Source organism: Heptranchias perlo, chromosome 7 (genome assembly GCF_035084215.1).
Source record: "Heptranchias perlo isolate sHepPer1 chromosome 7, sHepPer1.hap1, whole genome shotgun sequence".
Classification (NCBI taxonomy): Eukaryota; Metazoa; Chordata; class Chondrichthyes; order Hexanchiformes; family Hexanchidae; genus Heptranchias; species Heptranchias perlo.
Window position 1 is genome coordinate 96,673,401 of NC_090331.1, and position 22,582 is coordinate 96,695,982.

Below are 22,582 nucleotides of genomic sequence, written 5' to 3' on the forward strand. Positions count from 1 at the left end.
TTTTCTCTAGAAAAAAGACTGAGGGGTGACCTGATCGAGTACTTTAAGATTATGAAAGAGTTTGATTGGGTAGACTTGGAGCAGATGGTTCCATTTGTGGGGATACCAGAACTAGGGGCTATAAATATAAGAGAATCACTAATAAATCCGATAGGGAATTCAGGAGAAACTTCTTTTTCCAGAGAGTGGTTAGAATGTGAAACTTGCTACCATAAGGAGTAGGTGAGGTGACTAGCATAGATGCATTTAAGGGGAAGCTAGATAAAGCACATGAGTGAGAAAGGAATACAAGGAAATGCTAATAGGGTTAGATGAAGTAGAGAGGGAGGAGGCTCATGTGGACCTTAAACACTGGCATAGACCTGTTGGGTCTGTTTCTGTGCTGTACATTCTATGTGGTAAAACACACTCAAGCCTTGCCAGAAGGGAATGTCAGGATTGCAGACAAGATCAGAAGTTTGTATGTGGAGAATTAACTTCTTTCAAAGAATGAATAATGGGAAATAATCTCCTTCATTGCTTCAACCGCTATGTACATTTAGTACATCCACTTAAAAAAAATAGTTCTCCTTCATAGTAAAGACTTTTGTGGACGCTGTTAATGTTGTAGTAACAGTTTGTGAAGGTTGAGTGTATATGCTTCAATTCCCCTCCTCGCAAATCATATGAGAGGGAATTAATTTTGTAATTTCTTGGTATGTTTATCTGCAGGATAAAGCCCAGTTACTGGAAGAAAAGAATCATAAACTTGAGGCCATCAGGGAAGCAGTTGTGGCTAAAATGCAGGAATGTGCAATGGAGAAAGAACTGGAGCTGAAGATTTTAAGAGAGGAGCTACAAGCTAGCACTGAACAGAAACTTTCAGCTTTACGCGAGGAGCTCACCAATGAGTTTGAGGGGGAGAGACGAGCATTGAAACAGGAGTTTGACCAGAGAAATGTAGAAATGAATCAGGTTCAAGAAGAACAAAGTGCCACAATTTCTAAACTTGAGACGCAGCTGAAGGAGAAAAAGAGCCACCTGCAGCAGCTCCAGGATAGTCTGGCGAATGAACAGTTACCGGAAATTGTAGTGATTCGCCAGAAAATCCAAGTGCAATTTGATACTGAACTTGCCATGGCCAAGTCTCTGATGGCCAAGGAGCTTGAGAAACTCCATGTCAGTATACAGGAGCAGTCAGCTGTGAAAGTACTGGAGGTACAAAACAGGTCAGTATTACTCATGCTTGGCTTGGGGAACATACGGTGAAGGAACTTTCATTTGAACTGTCTTAATCCAGTGCTTGTTGAACTCAACATAATTCCCTAAATTTCAGTGCACTGGTCACTAAGTTACCAATGTGGTCGGAGAAGCTATAAATAACGTGGGTGAATAGAGTTATCATACAGCATCTGTTACTGGGTACTCTTCTGAGGTTGGATTCAAAGTGCATTGGCAGGACAGTGATTGCAAAACCATGAAGTATGCAATGAGAAAAGACCACTTGACCAATCACCCCACTCCTCATGACATGCCACATATAATTTACATTGGTCTGGCCTCTACCTAACTTGTTTTATCATGACTTAGTTAAATCACAAGTTGAAAGCACAGAGAACTGAAATGTCTCCATAACCCCTGAGGTAATTGAGAGTATTAGTCTAATATTTCAAAACATCATTCAGTTCATTGGTTGTACTCCAGACAAACCAGGATAATTTTCAGTTTGGATGCAGGTGGAAAACTGGCACCTGATCTGCTGCCGCCCGTTATACACCTGCCCTGATTCTCCTTTCCATTGATAACAGGAGACCGATCCCCAACTGCCAGCTTTCCTCTCGCGCCATGTGTTTCCATGGGCCCAGCACCACTGTACCCATTGCATTCCGAAAAGTATTTATCATCTGTACATAAAGCATAGAATGAGAAAGGCCTTTGCTGTCTATTCCTTCTGCAGATGATGTACAGTCCTCCCTAACAGGGATTCTACCCAATCCGTTTAATCTCTGTTTTCTACCCTCGACCCCCAGAAGATAAAACATGTAAATGTCCTGTGATTCAAGCAGAATCCAGGGTCTCAATACCTGTGCATCTGAGAGCATCTTTATTGTGATGCCCTGGGCTTCTTGTTCTTCCTGTCAAAATACGTAGAAGCGACTGACGTTCGATGGAGGTGGAGTTAAAAATGGAAACTAGTTTACAATATTGATCTGAATACTTTGCATATTATAGAATTAGTACACATCAATTTTGTTTTTACACCCATATTAACTTTTTAGGTTTATGGAAGAGCACAGACAGATGATGGACAATTTTATGTCTGAACAGGAAATCCTTCTGCAGAAGCTGAAGGAGAGACATGCAGAGGAGCTAGAAACCCAAAGCCAACATCTGAGGGAAAACCACCAGAATCAAATCGAGGACTTGAAAGCTGAGCTGCACTCCAAGCATCAGGCTGAAATGGAAGCTTTGGAGGATGCAAAATTGGCTACTTTGGAGGCCTTAAAACTGAAGCACTCAACAGATCTGGAAGATATAGCACGTAAATACCAATCTGAGGTTCAGAGGTTGCAGGAAGCAGTCAAAACTTATCAGGAGGATCTAGAGAGATTGAAGAGAGAGAGCACTGAGAAACTAGCTAGGGAAGTAAATCAGCTGAAAGCTGAACATGAGGCTGAGCTGAGTGCTGCACAGGAGAAGATCCGCAAGGAGCTGGCGGCCATTCATATGGAAAAATTCAAAGCTATGTCTGCAGAACTGGAGGAAATCCACAAGGTTCGTGATCTTAGTTACAGTCGAGTTGCTTTGGTCCTAGACTGTACAAAGTATTATATTAACAAATTCCCATATATACCAAGTGTAGACTTCAACATGTTAACTTGTATTAAATACTTAGTTGCACTGAGACCAGAAAACTTTTTAGCGCAGTAATCCAATATACAGTTTTCCTCTGTTTAAAGTATACCCAGAAATAATGAATAAGAAGCGTGTTAAAAACAACACCCACTAAATATCCAGATGTAAAGAGGCTTTTTCGAGCATTATTTCTGTTTGATCTTGCCCTTTTTTTGTTAAAAACAAATGTTATATCTACCCGTGTAATGTAATAAAACCTTGCGTCTACACACACTTCCTGTCAACTTTTTCCAATATAAATTCTGATGTCCACATTTATAATGGGAACTGCCTATGTAAATTTGTCACACTGTAATGACACCCTTCTGCCAGTGGCTCCTCAGCGTGTACTGGATAGAAACTATTATGCTGCAATTTGCCCTCCTTTTGTGTTTTCCAAACTGTCATAAGATTTGCTATTTAACCGTAAATATAAAAAATAAGGGCAGAAATCATGACTTTTAAAGTTAGGGCTGAATTGACTTTTACGACAGTTGCTCACTTATCTAGTCTGTTTTACGACTGCAGGCAGATTTGGAGGCAGCTCTAGGCAACCAGAAGACTTCATTGGAGCAGGAGCATCAGACGTGCCTGGATGTGATTCGAGATGAGGTCCTACGCCTTGAAGATCAGCATCAGCAGGCCCTCAAGGAGCTTCAGATGCTGCATTCTGCGGAGGTGGAGAAACAAAAAGAGGAATACACACAGAAGCTTAGCGAAGAGCTGGAGAAGATTCAAATGCACCATCAAAAAGAACAGGTTAGTGCTTACTCAACTGAGTACTGAGGAGAGATGAAATTAGTGTACTATTTGCTGGATCATGGGGTTCTTTTTTAGTGACTATGAAAAATGTCCCTGTTACAAATTTCAAGTCTGCACTTGATATTCTCTCCGGTTCAGTGTCAGCAGTTTCTTCTGTAAGTGGATCCCTGATGATCAGGAGTTTGCCTTTACTGCCCAGTATCTAATTATGCAATACTGTGACCCAGAGGTCATAACAATGTAAACCCCTTCCTATGTGAACTGGATACTGTAAACTTCTACGTGCCCTAGCGTGCATTTCTCATATCTACCGAAAGGCAGACTCAAATGAGATGAAGCCAATTATAAATCAACCAGATGATTTATTTCACATATAATGTGTGGATATAGTATTGATTTACAGTAAATTTAAACTTATTTTTAACTCTTTGTAATATAGAAAATAACTAAATATGCCGTACTATTCCTATTAGTGGGCTAAATCAACTTTTCTGACTAGCATTATTCCTGAATCTGGTTGGCAGTACATTTGGGGGAAGAGAGCTTTCACTGGTTCTCTTTCTCACCAGATCTCGGCAGACTGTTCTGTGTCCTTTCTTAGTTTGTGTGGGAAAAGTGTCTAAAAATAGTTTGTAACAACACTGCTGAACTCTAGGAAAGCCGAAAGATCCAAGACAGCACTGTAAGGGCGAAGGATTTTTCACAGTTTGCAGCTGGCTCCTATCAGTGGGTGGATCTGTGCACACCCAAGCTTGTAAAGGTTGAATGGAGGGTTATGTTAAGATAAGAGCCTGGAATGACCTAAGGAAGCGCCATCCTTCGCTTGTACCATCTTGGGCCATGATGTAAGGCCATAAAAAGTGAAAGGATTTTCATAACTAAACCTGGAAATGACCTAAACTTTATCTTGATTGTCTTAACACAATTATTTAAAGCCAAGCAAAACAAAAAGTTTGCAACTAATGGTTTTTTCTAAAATAATTTTAAAATTGCTTATTATAATTACTTGACAAGTGCCTATCTAAGATATTGCCACGAGATGCATCTCTGATTATCTTTGTCTTTGATTCCATTTATTCAAAGAAGTTTACTTTGAGAATCATAAGTGGAGAGGCAGGGACTAATTAGGAACAGTCAGCATGGTTTTGTGAGAGGAAAATCATGTCTCACGAATTTGATTGAGTTTTTTGAAGGGGTAACCAAGAAGATAGATGAGGGCTGTGCAGTAGACGTGGTCTACATGGACTTCAGCAAAGCATTTGACAAGGTACCGCATGGTAGGTTGTTACATAAGGTTAAATCTCATGGGATCCAAGGTGAGGTAGCCAATTGGATACAAAATTGGCTTGACGACAGAAGACAGAGGGTGGTTGTCGAGGGTTGTTTTTCAAACTGGATGCCTGTGTCCAGCGGTGTGCCTCAGGGATCGGTGCTGGGTCCGCTGTTATTTGTTATTTATATTAATGATTTGGATGAGAATTTAGGAGGCATGGTTAGTAAGTTTGCAGATGACACCAAGATTGGTGGCATTGTGGACAGTGAAGAAGGTTATCTAGGATTGCAACGGGATCTTGATAAATTGGGCCAGTGGGCCGATGAATGGCAGATGGAGTTTAATTTAGATAAATGTGAGGTGATGCATTTTGGTAGATCGAATCGGGCCAGGACCTACTCCGTTAATAGTAGGGCGTTGGGGAGAGTTATAGAACAAAGAGATCTAGGAGTACAGATTCATAGCTCCTTGAAAGTGGAGTCACAGGTGGATAGGGTGGTGAAGAAGGCATTCAGCATGCTTGGTTTCATTGGTCAGAACATTGAATGCAGGAGTTGGGATGTCTTGTTGAAGTTGTACAGGGCATTGGTGAGGCCACACTTGGAGTACTGTGTACAGTTCTGGTCACCCTATTATAGAAAGGATATTATTAAACTAGAAAGAGTGCAGAAAAGATTTACTAGGATGCTACCGGGACTTAATGGTTTGACTTACAGGGAGAGGTTAGACAGACTGGGACTTTTTTCCCTGGAGAGTAGGAGGTTAAGGGGTGATCTTATAGAAGTCTATAAAATAATGAGGGGCATAGATAAGGTAGATAGTCAAAATCTTTTCCCAAAGGTAGGGGAGTCTATAACGAGGGGACATAGATTTAAGGTGAGAGGGGAGAGATACAAAAGGGTCCAGAGGGGCAATTTTTTCACTCAAAGGGTGGTGAGTGTCTGGAACGAGCTGCCAGAGGCAGTAGTAGAGGCGGGTACAATTTTGTCTTTTAAAAAGCATTTGGACAGTTACATGGGGAAGATGGGTATCGAGGGATATGGGCCAAGTGCAGGCAATTGGGACTAGCTTCGTGGTATAAACTGGGCGACATGGACATGTTGGGCCGAAGGGCCTGTTTCCATGTTGTAACTTCTATGATTCTATGATTCTATAAAAGAAAGATGCATTTTTGACACAAAGCAACAGAGAAACCAGAAAGAAGATGGATAAAAGGCACTTGAGAAAGAGAGGATACAGGAGTTCAGTGTGACTTAAGAATTCTACTAGCAAGCAATAGGCAAATAATTCAGTGCATCATTTGTATATAAGAGTTAGATTCCTGAGAACCAAAGTAAGCTTAGTGCTACAAAGAGAGAACAGATATTGGAAGAAGGCTGAGCTATTAGGGTGATAGATGGAGGTTCATTGCGCTGACATCCTAGAGACAGATCCAAGCATCCAAGAGGGAGGCGAGACCACCAACCCTACTATGCCAACTCGGAAATGTATGGTTGTATAGGATTCAGAAATCTCTGAGCTTATGAATAATAAGCTGAACAAAATAGACTTATTCAATAGACTGTCTATTCAAAGCTGTTAACTTGTCATGAATACACAGTCAAGTCTAAACTAATCTCGCTGACTTTATACCAATGTTGGACATTGAAAATATTATCAACTTGTAATAAGTAGAGTCCAGATGATCCTGTGATGTATTTGAATGGCCTCAGATATTAATTTGTCAGTTAATATTTATTCAAGTATTTTGTGTACTATAAGATGTTGCTAAATGTATGTTAATGAAGAAATGTTGGTTCATGATTTCATTGTCTGATTTCCTTTTTGATTTTGGCAAGAAGAGGTTAGCTCATTCACTTGGTTACTTATGTGTATCCTACTAGAGGGTTGTAAGTGTTAGTATTATTTTGACCGGTTGATGTAAAAGCTAGACATCTGGAACTTCTCTAGATGTGAATGGTAAACTCACAGATTCTTTGAGGCGTTATGGTGAAGGTATTGAGGATTTCTTTGGTGCCCTTTTGATTAATATTCCTTACAAACTTTATTGGTTTACCGATCCCCATGTTTGACCTCTGACTCTCTTCCCAACTCGTCATGCCTGGGGATTGACCAGTTGAGCTGCCAATCAAACCAACTACTGTCCTTCTAGGTGTGAGCTTCTCTGGCAATACTCCCTGTTGTATGACCGAAGTCATTGCAACATTATTATATCCAATTTCCCCTCTAGGCTTTGTTACCAAATGTCATTGCATCAAACTGATGTGGTATGTGAGAAATACCACCCTGAATAGATGCTTTGACTGGGTCTAATTCCTCATCTGCTAAATTCTAATTGGCATTCCCAAAAGCTGTTAATGGATTTAACTTGTTGAGCTGAATTTAACTTAATAGCACTATCTTAATATGAACAACCCCAAATTACTCCTAATTTAAATAGTAAAAAATCCCAAAAGATGGCCTGCCCATTATGATCTCTCTGGATGTTGTGTCATAGTCTACAATATATTATCGCTCTGAGATTTAGTTTTGCTGCTTGTTTAGTTCAGCAACCTTGTACGCTCATTATTTGAATTATTGTACTTTTGACTGCTAGGTTCACACCAAGTCAGAAATTGAAATAGTGCGACAGAAGCTGCAGTCCCACTTTGAAACCGAGAAATCTCAGCAACTACTGCAGTTCGAGGAGGAGTTCGAGCTTCTCAAGAGCCAGTCTGAGTTCTTGCTTGCTCAGCAAATTAAACAGCTCAAGGTAATGAACACAAGCAATTGGGGACATTATGATAAAGGAAGAGGTTGTGGAAAAATGGCAAACTTTTCACATTGGACTGCTTTGGTGTTTAGGGTCTTTAATTATGTTTTACTTCCCCTCAGTTTGACTCTTTCAGAATATGCAACCTATAATTGAGAATGTACGGCACCTGCAATTCCATAGGGTAACAATGGGCACCTCTCTGACTAGTTTTGCAAATTGATTACATTTGACTAGTAACTGTTTCAGCTTCTGCAATGAGATGAAAATGTAAAGGTATTAGATTAAATGTAAAGGTTGGAAATTAGTTGCCAAAGTTAGCATGCTTAATAATCTAACAGGGGATAGTGTATATATGGGTTTTGTTTTGTTCTTGGAATGTGGCTGACACTAGCAAGGCAGTATTTATTGCCCATCTCTAGTTACCCTGAAGGCATTGAGATTCAATATATGACTGGAATCACATGTCAGCCAGACTGAGTAGTGACTGGAGGCCCCTTCCTTAACTGGTTGGCTTCTTACAACAACCTGGCAACGTTCGTGTTAATTTTTGTTGGTATCAATCCACAGAAGGTATTTGATAAGGGGGTACATAAATTTGTTGCCAAAACTAAGGAACATGGTTTTAAAGGGGATGCAAAAGAAGAGGTAGTTGAAATACTGGATGGGGTAAAAATCGATAAAAAGCAAGGCTAGCTGTACTTAAAGTAAATAAGTCACCCGGTCCGGATGGGATGCATCCTAGGTTGCTGAGGGAAGTAAGGGTGGAAATTGCGGAGGTGCTGGCCGTAATCTTCCAAACATCCGTAGATACAGGGGTGGTGCCAGAGGACTGGAGAATTGCAAATATTACACCCTTGTTCAAAAAAGGGTGTAAGGATAAACCCAGCAACTACAGGCCAGTCAGTTTAACCTTGGTGGTGGGGAAACTTTCAGAAATGATAATCCGGGACAAAGTTAATAGTCATTTGGACAAGTGTGGATTAATTAAGGAAAGCCAGCACGAATTTGTTAAAGGTAAATCGTGTTTACCTAACTTGATAGAGTTTTTTGATGAGGTAACACAGAGGGTTGATGAGGGCAATGCAGTTGAAATAGTGTACGTGGACTTTTAAAAGGCGTTTGAAAAAGTGACGCATAATAGGCTTGTCATCATAGATGAAGCCCATGGAATAAAAGGGGCAGTATGGATACAAAATTGGCTAAGTAACAGGAAACAGAGAGTAGTGGTGAACGGTTGTTTTTCAGACTGGAGGGAGGTGTACTATGGTGTTCACCAGGAATCAGTACTAGGACCATTGCTTTTCTTGATCTATATTAATGACTTGGTGTACAGGGCACAATATCAAAATTTGCAGATTACACAAAATTTGGAAGTGTAGTAAGGAGGATAGTGATAGACTTCAAGAGGATGTCGACAGGCTGGTGGACATGTGGCAGATGAAATTTAACACAGAAAAGTGCGAAGTGGTACATTTTGGTGGGAAGCACAAGGAGAGGCAATATAAACTAAAGGGTACAATTCTAAAACTTTTTTACACAGCGAGTGGTTATGATCTGGAATGCACTGCCTGAGGGGGTGGTGGAGGCAGATTCATTTGTGGCTTTCAAAAAGGAACTGGATAAGTACTTGAAGGGAAAACATTTGCAGGGCTACGGGATAGGGTGGGCCAGTGGGAATAGCTGGATTGCTCTTGTTGAGAGCAGGCATGGACTCGACGGGCCGATTGGCCTCCTTCTGTGCTGTAACCGTTCTATGATTCTATTCAATGATTCTAGTGCATGGATAGAGGGACAGAAAGAGTAGAGGTAAAGGGATCAGTTTTGGATTGACGGAATGTGGGTAGTGATATGCCCTAAGGATCTGTTTTCCATTTATATAAGTGATATGTCCAAGGGGAATGTTATCAAAACTTTATTAATGGTTCCAAATGTGAAAAAGAATGCTAGAGATTGCAGGAGGATAGTTGGGTGGCAGATACAGAAAAATATGAAGCAGCATGTTTTAGGAAAATAACATTGAAAGAAATTATACCCTAAACGATAAGACTTTTAACAGAGTGGAGGAACAGAGAAATCTAGAGTGCGGGCATAATACACCTTTAAAGGTAGCAGTACCGGTGGAAAGGACCACAAAAAGGACAAATAGGTTTGCACGTTTTCTACGTAGGGCCTTGAAAAGCAAGGAAGCGATGCTGAATCAATACAAGACGTTAGTCAGGCCATAGTTTGAATTTTGTGTCCACGTCTGGGCACCCTATTCTAGTAAGGTCATTCATCCCATGGAAAGGATGCAGTGAAGATTCAGTAGAATGATACCAGGAATTAGAGATTCTTTTCATGAAGATAGGCTTGAAAAGTTTTTTTTTAAACTGAAACAAAGAAGGTTAATAGGAGTATGTGATTTTCAAAATTATGAAAAGTTTTGAATGGTTAACATATGAGTAACAAGGAGGCATAGACTCAGATTATTACTTGAGGAATGAAGAGAAAAGTCAACATTTTTTTCATAAAGAATGTTATTAGAACATAGAATGCTTTACCAAAATGGTGATAGAAATCATGAGAGTTGGTTAAGTACTTGATAAGGAAGAATATAAAAGGATATAGGGACATGGCAGCGAAGTTGAATTAGAGTAGATGGTTCTAGTTGAAGAGCTAGCACAGGTATGATAATGTGAATGGTGTCCTCCTGTGTTGTAAATTCTATGAATCTCAAGGTCTACTTCAATGTTTTTAGTACCATCTCTGATTGTATTATATTTTCTTCATTCACATCTTTCACATACCACTAGGATTTGCCCAAGTTACCAGTGGGGTAAGTTGTGGAAGTGACACCGCTTTGATGTGGTTTGAGTGTTGGTGACTTTATAGTGTGGACCCAGTCCTCTAAAGTTTTACTGTTCGGAGATGTATTTTAAATGCTGGTGTTGCATCGCCGAAAGATCCAGCATCCCTTGCCAACTGTGCGTTTCAGACTGAATCCTTGTAGCCTGTGACGTATGAAAATAAAAATACACAAAGATAGGTTACATGTCTGGTAAAGCGATATTCATATTTCGAAGGACAAACATCCTCCACATAACGTACATTTATCCTTTGGACCCTCACTATCCCTATCGAGTTGTATGGATTTATGTCTAATTATGTCTTCCAAAACCACATTGTGTTTGAAAAAATCTATGCAAATGACTGTGACAGCCAAAGGTATATATGAAGTGTGGGGGAGAGTCAGAGGATTGCTTGATAAGTTTAAGAGATTCTTTTTGATAATCTGGGTTTATCCCAGTAGCATGTGGAGAATTCTTCTAGTACAAAGCATGATGGTGATCCTACCAGGTCAGGAGACCTTATTCCATACCCATTTCAATATTTTGTAGAACTGGGCGAGTTTCTCAAATAGTGAAATAGACATGAAATCAATATCTGCAATATTTACTTTCTACTGTTGTGTGCAACAAAAATCTGGATTTGACCATTGGTCTGATGTGTTTCATCACAGTGCAGTGCGTTATCCTGAAGACTTGTCATTTTATGGTTATGAAATAACCAGTATGTTTCCCTGAATGGTGCTTTCTGTGCAGGATGAGTTTGAAGTTGAGAAGAGCATTGCACTGCAAGAACTAAAGGATGCCTTTATTCAGGAGCAAGACAAAACAAAACAACTGCTCCAAGAAGAGAAGAATCTGTTGTCAACACAGCTCCAGCAGCATACAGAGCTAACCAAACAGGTGAAATCTTAGAAATTCCTTGTGCAGAATGTACTTAAACATTGATGCCTAATTCCAACCCACTCAAGAAATCTTGTGCGACATATCCTATTATTTGCCCTTATGCTAATATTGCATATATGATCCAGAGGATGGACTTGCTATAAAAACAGAAAATGCTGGAAACACTCAGTAGCTCAGGCAGTATTTGAGGAGATAGGAAGGTAGGGTTAATGTTTAAGGTTGATGACCTTTTGTCTGATCTGGGAGATGTTACAGATAAACAGCTTGTAAGAATGAAAGAAAAAAGAAAGACTTGCATTTACAATAGCGCCTTTCACAACCGTAGATCGTCCTAAAGCACTTTACACTCAGAAATACTTTTTGAAGTGTAGTCACTGTTGTAATGTAGGGAACACGGCAGCCAATTTGTGCACAGCAAGATCCCACAAACAATCATAGAATCATAGAAGTTTACAACATGGAAACAGGCCCTTCGGCCCAACATGTCCATGTCGCCCAGTTTATACCACTAAGCTAGTCCCAATTGCCTGCACTTGGCCCATATTCCTCTATACCCATCTTACCCATGTAACTGTCCAAATGCTTTTTAAAAGACAAAATTGTACCCGCCTCCACTACTGCCTCTGGCAGCTCGTTCCAGACACTCACCACCCTTTGAGTGAAAAAATTGCCCCTCTGGACCCTTTTGTATCTCTCCCCTCTCACCTTAAATCTATGCCCCCACGTTATAGACTCCCCTACCTTTGGGAAAAGATTTTGACTATCGACCTTATCTATGCCCCTCATTATTTTATAGACTTCTATAAGATCACCCCTTAACCTCCTACTCTCCAGGGAAAAAAGTCTCAGTCTATCCAACCTCTCCCTATAAGTCAAACCATCAAGTCCCGGTAGCATCCTAGTAAATCTTTTCTGCACTCTATCTAGTTTAATAATATCCTTTCTATAATAGGGTGCCCAGAACTGTACACAGTATTCCAAGTGTGGCCTTACTAATGTCTTGTACAACTTCAACAAGACATCCCAACTCCTGTATTCAATGTTCTGACCAATGAAACCAAGCATGCCGAATGCCTTCTTCACCACCCTATCCACCTGTGACTCCACTTTCAAGGAGCTATGAACCTGTACTCCCAGATCTCTTTGTTCTATAACTCTCCCCAACGCCCTACCATTAACGGAGTAGGTCCTGGCCCGATTCGATCTACCAAAATGCATCACCTCACATTTATCTAAATTAAACTCCATCTGCCATTCATCGGCCCACTGGCCCAATTTATCAAGATCCCGTTGCAATCCCAGATAACCTTCTTCACTGTCCACAATGCCACCAACCTTGGTGTCATCTGCAAACTTACTAACCATGCCTCCTAAATTCTCATCCAAATCATTAATATAAATAACAAATAACAGCGGACCCAGCACCGATCCCTGAGGCACACTGCTGGATACAGGCCTCCAGTTTGAAAAACAACCCTTTACAACCACTCTCTGTCTTCTGTCGTCAATCCAATTTTGTAATCCAATTGGCTACCTCACCTTGGATCCCGTGAGATTTAACCTTATGTAACAACCTACCATGCGGTACCTTGTCAAAGGCTTTGCTAAAGTCCATGTAGACCACGTCTACTGCACAGCCCTCATCTATCTTCTTGGTTACCCCTTCAATAAACTCAATCAAATTCGTGAGACATGATTTTCCTCTCACAAAACCATGCTGACTGTTCCTAATCAGTCCCTGCCTCTCCAAATGCCTGTAGATCCTGTCTCTCAGAATACCCTCTAACAACTTACCCACTACAGATGTCAGGCTCACCGGTCTGTAGTTCCCAGGCTTTTCCCTGCCGCCCTTCTTAAACAAAGGCACAACATTTGCTACCCTCCAATCTTCAGGCACCTCACCTGTAGCGGATGATGATTCAAATATCTCTGCTAGGGGACCCGCAATTTCCTCCCTAACCTCCCATAACGTCCTGGGATACATTTCATCAGGTCCCGGAGATTTATCTACCTTGATGCGCGTTAAGACTTCCAGCACCTCCCTCTCTGTAATATGTACACTCCTCAAGACATCACTATTTATTTCCCCAAGTTCCCTAACATCCATGCCTTTCTCAACCGTAAATACCGATGTGAAATATTCATTTAGGATCTCACCCATCTCTTGTGGTTCCGCACATAGATGACCTTGTTGATCCTTCAGAGGCCCCACTTTCTCCCTAGTTACTCTTTTGCCCTTTATGTATTTGTAGAAGCTCTTTGGATTCTCCTTTGCCTTATCTGCCAAAGCAATCTCATGTCCCCTTTTTGCCCTCCTGATTTCTCTCTTAACTCTACTCCGGCAATCTCTATACTCTTCAAGGGATCCACTTGATCCCAGCTGTCTATGCATGTCATATATCTCCTTCTTCTTTTTGACTAGGGCCTCAATCTCCCGAGTCATGCAAGGTTCCCTACTTCTACCAGCCTTGCCCTTCACTTTATAAGGAATGTGCTTACCCTGAACCCTGGTTAACACACTTTTGAAAGCCTCCCACTTACCAGACGTCCCTTTGCCTGCCGACAGACTCTCCCAATCAACTTCTGAAAGTTCCTGTCTAATACCATCAAAATTGGCCTTTCCCCAATTTAGAATTTTAACTTTTGGGCCAGACCTATCCTTCTCCATAGCTATCTTAAAACTAATGGAATTATGATCACTTGTCCCAAAGTGATCCCTCACTAACACTTCTGTCACCTGCCCTTCCTTATTTCCCAAGAGGAGGTCAAGTTTTGCCCCCTCTCTAGTCGGGCCATCCACATACTGAATGAGAAATTCCTCCTGAATACACTCAACAAATTTCTCTCCATCCAAGCCCCTAATGCTATGGCTGTCCCAGTCAATGTTGGGAAAGTTAAAGTCCCCTACTATTACCACCCTATTTTTCTTGCAGCTGTCTGTAATCTCCTTACATATTTGCTCCTCAATTTCCCGTTGACTATTTGGGGGTCTGTAGTACAATCCTATCAAAGTGATCTCTCCCTTCTTATTTTTCAGTTCAACCTTATAGACTCAGTGGGCGAACCCTCGGATATATCCCCTCTCACTACTGCCGTGATGTTCTCCCTAATCAAGAACGCAACTCCCCCTCCTCTCTTACCTCCTGCTCTATCTTTCCTATCGCATCTGTACCCTGGAACATTGAGCTGCCAGTCCTGCCCCTCCCTTATCCATGTTTCAGTAATAGCTATAACATCCCAGTCCCATGTACCCATCCATGCCCTGAGTTCATCTGCCTTGCCCATCAGACTTCTTGCATTGAAATAAATGCAGTTTAATCTAGACTTCCCTTGGTCTTTGCCCTGCTTTCTCAGACCATCTGTCCGGTCATGTTTTGTACACTCTCCCTTACTGCCTTCACACTTGGATTTTTCTCAGAACATGGTGGGTGGCTCACCGACTGGACTCCGCTCTCTCCTCGCTGTTTATATCCCCACTCTGGTCTCGCTCTTTCCCGCCGTTCACCGACTGGACTCCGCTCTCTCTGCGCTGTTTATATCCCCGCTCTGGTCTCGCTCTTTCCCACCGTTCACCGACTGGACTCCGCTCTCTCTGCGCTGTTTATATCCCCGCTCTGGTCTCGCTCTTTCCCGCCGTTCACCGACTGGACTCCGCTCTCTCTGCGCTGTTTATATCCCCGCTCTGGTCTCGCTCTTTCCCTCCGTTCACCGACTGGACTCCGCTCTCTCTGCGCTGTTTATATCCCCGCTCTGGTCTCGCTCTTTCCCGCCGTTCACCGACTGGACTCCGCTCTCTCTGCGCTGTTTATATCCCCGCTCTGGTCTCGCTCTTTCCCGCTGCTCACCGACTGGACTCCGCTCTGCTATAACCTCCTTAATAATAGATTCTAGCATTTTCCCTATGACAGATGTTAAGCTAACTGACCTGTAGTTTCCTGCTTTCTGTCTCCCTCCTTTCTTGAATAGAGGAGGTACATTCGCTATTTTCCAATCTGATGGGACCCTTCCAGAATCTAGGAAATTTTGGAAAATTAATACCAATGCATCTTTGCAGTGACTTCTTTTCAGACCCTAGGATGAAGTTCATAAGGACCTGGGGACTAGTCAGCTTTTGGTTCTAATATTTTTTTCAAAACCCTTTCCCTGGTGATTATAAATGTTTTAAGTTCCTCCCTCCCATTCACCTCTTGATTCACAATTATTTCTAGCATGTTACTTGTACCCTCTACAGTGAAGACGGATGCAAAATATCTATTCAATTCATCCGCCATTTCCTTATTCTCCATTATTCATTCCGCAGGCTCACTCTCTAGAGAGCCAACGCTCACTTTACTTACTCTTTTTTTTCCTTTTTAAATCCCTGTAGAAACTCTTACTATCTGTTTTTATATTTCTTTCTAGCTAGCTTTCTCTCGTACTCTAATTTCTCCCTCCTTATTATTCTTTTAGTCATTCTTTGCTGTTTTTTATATTCTGTCCAATCTTCTGACCGGCCACTAATCTTCACGGAATTGTATGCTTTTTCTTTCAATTTGATACTATCTTTAACTTCTTTAGTTATCCACGGATGGTATGTCCTTCCCCTCGAGTCTTTCTTTCTCACTGGAATGTATCTTTGCTGCGTGTTCTCTACTGATATATGCCTTAACCTAAGTTCCCAGTTCACTTTAGCCGGCTCTGTCTTCATGCCCTCATAATTGCCCTTATTTAAGTTTGAAACACTAGTCTTAGACTTACTCTTCTCTCCCTCAAACTGAATGCAAAATTCAATCATAGAATCATAGAATCATAGAAGTTACAACATGGAAACAGGCCCTTCGGCCCAACATGTCCATGTCGCCCAGTTTATACCACTAAGCTAGTCCCAATTGCCTGCACTTGGCCCATATCCCTCTATACCCATCTTACCCATGTAACTGTCCAAATGCTTTTTAAAAGACAAAATTGTACCCGCCTCTACTACTGCCTCTGGCAGCTCGTTCCAGACACTCACCACCCTTTGAGTGAAAACATTGCCCCTCTGGACCCTTTTGTATCTCTCCCCTCTCACCTTAAATCTATGCCCCCTCGTGATAGACTCCCCTACCTTTGGGAAAAGATTTTGACTATCGACCTTATCTATGCCCCTCATTATTTTATAGACTTCTATAAGATCACCCCTTAACCTCCTACTCTCCAGGGAAAAAAGTCCCAGTCTGTCTAACCTCTCCCTATAAGTCAAACCATCAAGTCCCGGTAGCATCCTCGTAAATCTTTTCTGCACTCTTTCTAGTTTAATAATATCCTTTCTATAATAGGGTGACCAGAACTGTACACAGTACTCCAAGTGTGGCCTCACCAATGCCCTGTACAACTTCAACAAGACATCCCAACTCCTGCATTCAATGTTCTGACCAATGAAACCAAGCATGCCGAATGCCTTCTTCACCACCCCATCCACCTGTGACGCCACTTTCAAGGAGCTATGAATCTGTACTCCTAGATCTCTTTGTTCTATAACTCTCCCCAACGCCCTACCATTAACGGCATAGGTCCTGGCCCGATTCGATCTTCCAAAATGCATCACCTCACATTTATCTAAATTAAACTCCATCTGCCATTCATCGGCCCACTGGCCCAATTGATCAAGATCCCGTTGCAATCCTAGATAACCTTCTACACTGTCCACAATGCCACCAATCTTGGTGTCATCTGCAAACTTACTAACCATGCCTCCTAAATTCTCATCCAAATCATTAATATAAATAACAAATAACAGCGGACCCAGCACCGATCCCTGAGGCACACCGCTGGACACAGGCATCCAGTTTGAAAAACAACCCTCTACAACCACCCTCTGTCTTCTGTCGTCAAGCCAATTTTGTATCCAATTGGCTACCTCACCTTGGATCCCATGAGATTTAACCTTCTGTAACAACCTACCATGCGGTACCTTGTCAAATGCTTTGCTGAAGTCCATGTAGACCACGTCTACTGCACAGCCCTCATCTATCTTCTTGGTTACCCCTTCAAAAAACTCAATCAAATTCGTGAGACATGATTTTCCTCTCAAAACCATGCTGACTGTTCCTAATTAGTCCCTGCCTCTCCAAATGCCTGTAGATCCTGTCCCTCAGAATACCCTCTAACAACTTACCCACTACAGATGTCAGGCTCACTGGTCTGTAGTTCCCAGGCTTTCCCTGCCGCCCTTCTTAAACAAAGGCACAACATTTGCTACCCTCCAGTCTTCAGGCACCTCACCTGTAGCGGATGATGATTCAAATATCTCTGCTAGGGGACCCGCAATTTCCTCCCTAACCTCCCATAACGTCCTGGGATACATTTCATCAGGTCCCGGAGATTTATCTACCTTGATGCGCGTTAAGACTTCCAGCACCTCCCTCTCTGTAATATGTACACTCCTCAAGACATCACTATTTATTTCCCCAAGTTCCCTAACATCCATGCTTTTCTCAACCGTAAATACCGATGTGAAATATTCATTCAGGATCTCACCCATTTCTTGTGGTTCCGCACATAGATGACCTTGTTGATCCTTAAGAGGCCCTACTCTCTCCCTGGTTACCGTTTTGCCCTTTATGTATTTGTAGAAGCTCTTTGGATTCACCTTTGCCTGATCTGCCAAAGCAATCTCATATCCCCTTTTTGCCCTCCTGATTTCTCTCTTAACTCTACTCCGGCAATCTCTATACTCTTCAAGGGATCCACTTGATCCCAGCTGCCTATGCATGTCATATGCCTCCTTCTTCTTTTTGACTAGTGCCTCAATCTCCCGAGTCATCCAAGGTTCCCTACTTCTACCAGCCTTGCCCTTCACTTTATAAGGAATGTGCTTACCCTGAACCCTGGTTAACACACTTTTGAAAGCCTCCCACTTACCAGACGTCCCTTTGCCTGCCAACAGACTCTCCCAATCAACTTCTGAAAGATCCTGTCTAATACCATCAAAATTGGCCTTTCCCCAATTTAGAATTTTAACTTTTGGGCCAGACCTATCCTTCTCCATAGCTATCTTAAAACTAATGGAATTATGATCACTTGTCCCAAAGTGATCCCTCACTAACACTTCTGTCACCTGCCCTTCCTTATTTCCCAAGAGGAGGTCAAGTTTTGCCCCCTCTCTAGTCGGGCCATCCACATACTGAATGAGAAATTCCTCCTGAATACACTCAACAAATTTCTCTCCATCCAAGCCCCTAATGCTATGGCTGTCCCAGTCAATGTTGGGAAAGTTAAAGTCCCCTACTATTACCACCCTATTTTTCTTGCAGCTGTCTGTAATCTCCTTACATATTTGCTCCTCAATTTCCCGTTGACTATTTGGGGGTCTGTAGTACAATCCTATCAAAGTGATCTCTCCCTTCTTATTTTTCAGTTCTACCCATATAGACTCAGTGGGCGAACCCTCGGATATATCCCCTCTCACTACTGCCGTGATGTTCTCCCTAATCAAGAACGCAACTCCCCCTCCTCTCTTACCTCCTGCTCTATCTTTCCTATCGCATCTGTACCCTGGAACATTGAGCTGCCAGTCCTGCCCCTCCCTTATCCATGTTTCAGTAATAGCTATAACATCCCAGTCCCATGTACCCATCCATGCCCTGAGTTCATCTGCCTTGCCCATCAGACTTCTTGCATTGAAATAAATGCAGTTTAATCTAGACTTCCCTTGGTCTTTGCCCTGCTTTCTCAGACCATCTGTCCGGTCATGTTTTGTACACTCTCCCTTACTGCCTTCACACTTGGATTTTTCTCAGAACATGGTGGGTGGCTCACCGACTGGACTCCGCTCTCTCCTCGCTGTTTATATCCCCACTCTGGTCTCGCTCTTTCCCGCCGTTCACCGACTGGACTCCGCTCTCTCTGCGCTGTTTATATCCCCGCTCTGGTCTCGCTCTTTCCCACCGTTCACCGACTGGACTCCGCTCTCTCTGCGCTGTTTATATCCCCGCTCTGGTCTCGCTCTTTCCCGCCGTTCACCGACTGGACTCCGCTCTCTCTGCGCTGTTTATATCCCCGCTCTGGTCTCGCTCTTTCCCTCCGTTCACCGACTGGACTCCGCTCTCTCTGCGCTGTTTATATCCCCGCTCTGGTCTCGCTCTTTCCCGCCGTTCACCGACTGGACTCCGCTCTCTCTGCGCTGTTTATATCCCCGCTCTGGTCTCGCTCTTTCCCACCGTTCACCGACTGGACTCCGCTCTCTCTGCGCTGTTTATATCCCCGCTCTGGTCTCGCTCTTTCCCGCCGCTCACCGACTGGACTCCGCTCTCTCTGCGCTGTTTATATCCCCGCTCTGGTCTCGCTCTTTCCCGCCGTTCACCGACTGGACTCCGCTCTCTCCGTGCTGTTTATATCCCCGCTCTGGTCTCGCTCTTTCCCGCTGCTCACCGACTGGACTCCGCTCTCTCTGCGCTGTTTATATCCCCGCTCTGGTCTCGCTCTTTCCCGCCGTTCACCGACTGGACTCCGCTCTCTCCGTGCTGTTTATATCCCCGCTCTGGTCTCGCTCTTTCCCGCCGTTCACCGACTGGACTCCGCTCTCTCCGTGCTGTTTATATCCCCGCTCTGGTCTCGCTCTTTCCCGCTGCTCACCGACTGGACTCCGCTCTCTCCGTGCTGTTTATATCCCCGCTCTGGTCTCGCTCTTTCCCGCCGTTCACCGACTGGACTCCGCTCTCTCCGTGCTGTTTATATCCCCGCTCTGGTCTCGCTCTTTCCCGCTGCTCACCGACTGGACTCCGCTCTCTCCGTGCTGTTTATATCCCCGCTCTGGTCTCGCTCTTTCCCACCGTTCACCGACTGGACTCCGCTCTCTCCGTGCTGTTTATATCCCCGCTCTGGTCTCGCTCTTTCCCGCTGCTCACCGACTGGACTCCGCTCTCTCTGCGCTGTTTATATCCCCGCTCTGGTCTCGCTCTTTCCCGCCGTTCACCGACTGGACTCCGCTCTCTCCTCGCTGTTTATATCCCCGCTCTGGTCTCGCTCTTTCCCACCGTTCACCGACTGGACTCCGCTCTCTCCGTGCTGTTTATATCCCCGCTCTGGTCTCGCTCTTTCCCGCCGTTCACCGACTGGACTCCGCTCTCTCCGTGCTGTTTATATCCCCGCTCTGGTCTTGCTCTTTCCCGCCGTTCACCGACTGGACTCCGCTCTCTCCGTGCTGTTTATATCCCCGCTCTGGTCTCGCTCTTTCCCGCCGTTCACCGACTGGACTCCGCTCTCTCCGTGCTGTTTATGTCCCCGCTCTGGTCTCGCTCTTTCCCGCTGCTCACCGACTGGACTCCGCTCTCTCCGTGCTGTTTATATCCCCGCTCTGGTCTCGCTCTTTCCCACCGTTCACCGACTGGACTCCGCTCTCTCCGTGCTGTTTATATCCCCGCTCTGGTCTCGCTCTTTCCCGCTGCTCACCGACTGGACTCCGCTCTCTCTGCGCTGTTTATATCCCCGCTCTGGTCTCGCTCTTTCCCGCCGTTCACCGACTGGACTCCGCTCTCTCCTCGCTGTTTATATCCCCGCTCTGGTCTCGCTCTTTCCCACCGTTCACCGACTGGACTCCGCTCTCTCCGTGCTGTTTATATCCCCGCTCTGGTCTCGCTCTTTCCCGCCGTTCACCGACTGGACTCCGCTCTCTCCGTGCTGTTTATATCCCCGCTCTGGTCTTGCTCTTTCCCGCCGTTCACCGACTGGACTCCGCTCTCTCCGTGCTGTTTATATCCCCGCTCTGGTCTCGCTCTTTCCCACCGTTCACCGACTGGACTCCGCTCTCTCCGTGCTGTTTATATCCCCGCTCTGGTCTCGCTCTTTCCCACCGTTCACCGACTGGACTCCGCTCTCTCCGTGCTGTTTATATCCCCGCTCTGGTCTCGCTCTTTCCCGCTGCTCACCGACTGGACTCCGCTCTCTCCGTGCTGTTTATATCCCCGCTCTGGTCTCGCTCTTTCCCACCGTTCACCGACTGGACTCCGCTCTCTCCGTGCTGTTTATATCCCCGCTCTGGTCTCGCTCTTTCCCGCTGCTCACCGACTGGACTCCGCTCTCTCCGTGCTGTTTATATCCCCGCTCTGGTCTCGCTCTTTCCCGCCGTTCACCGACTGGACTCTGCTTTCTCCAATGATATAATGACCAGATTATCTGTTTCTAGTGATGTTGATTGAGGGATAAATATTGACCAGGACACTGGGAGAAACTCCCCTTCTCTTCAAAATAGTGCCTTGGGATCTTTTACGCCCACCTGAGGGGATAAATGGGGCATCCGGAGGACAGCACCTACGACAGCCTAGATTTTGTGCTTAAGTCTCTGGAGTGGGACTTGAGCCCACAAACTTCTGACTCAGAGGCAAGAGTGCTGTCACTGAGCCACAGCTGAAGGGGGAACAGAGCCAGTGAAAAGAGAGTTTGGAGGGGGAAAAAAAAATGGTATGTAATTCGGTGGAGGACAGGAGATGATTAAATGATAGACGTGTTAATGATGTGACAAAAGGAGGAAATAATGAGAGACATTAGAGAAATAAAAGATGTATCTAAGACCCAGTGGATATGTGCATGGTTACAGCAGAATAGCAAGGTGGGGGGGGGGGGGGCGGGGAAGCATGGAGAATCTGACCCATTGGTCCAGGAGTATGGTGGGGGAGAAAAGGCAGGTGATGCCAAGGGTGCAGATCACCCCACAATCCATATGCTAATAGGGGATTCCAATCCCAAGCACCAGCATACAACAGTCCTCCACTTCCGGAGGCCCTGATGTAGCAATCCTGCACTACCAGCAACTGCTGTCTAAGAGAAAATGGGAGCAGTGGTTAAGGTCTGAAGTTAATGCTGAAGTCATTGTTGAGACCAGCAGGTTGAGGGACTTGTTATCCTGGGCTTCTATCCTGCCTCCCTGAATTTAGGGCAGAATGTCACATGATCTTGTTTTGAAAGGTGGTCATTTTATGATCTCGATTCTGGAAGTTGGCCCAGACCGTGTCTTTATGGAGCATCTGGTTGGAGTGAGTTCAGGAGCTTCAAGGCTGTTTGTCTCATTATTGATTGGTTTTAGAATCCTGATGCAGTGAATGAATGAATGAATGAATGAACCGAAGTTCTCATGCTACTAAACAAACATACAAATACCAGGATGAGAGAAAACCCCCAGGCTCATCAAGCCCACCACATCCAATCAACAGCGCACCTTTCACAATGTCC

At 44.0% G+C, this 22,582-nt stretch overlaps 1 protein-coding gene across 5 annotated transcripts in view; it reads left to right on the forward strand.

The window, feature by feature from the left end:
• Positions 1-22,582, forward strand: part of pcnt (pericentrin) — a 314,588-nt gene that overhangs the window by 151,494 nt on the left and 140,512 nt on the right. For all 5 annotated transcript variants that reach the window (XM_067988139.1, XM_067988140.1, XM_067988141.1 and 2 more), the window contains exons 19-23: positions 712-1,208; positions 2,259-2,754; positions 3,403-3,633; positions 7,506-7,661; positions 11,246-11,392. In XM_067988139.1, coding sequence (XP_067844240.1) covers positions 712-1,208; positions 2,259-2,754; positions 3,403-3,633; positions 7,506-7,661; positions 11,246-11,392 — 1,527 coding nt within the window. The remainder of the gene's footprint in view (positions 1-711; positions 1,209-2,258; positions 2,755-3,402; positions 3,634-7,505; positions 7,662-11,245; positions 11,393-22,582) is intronic.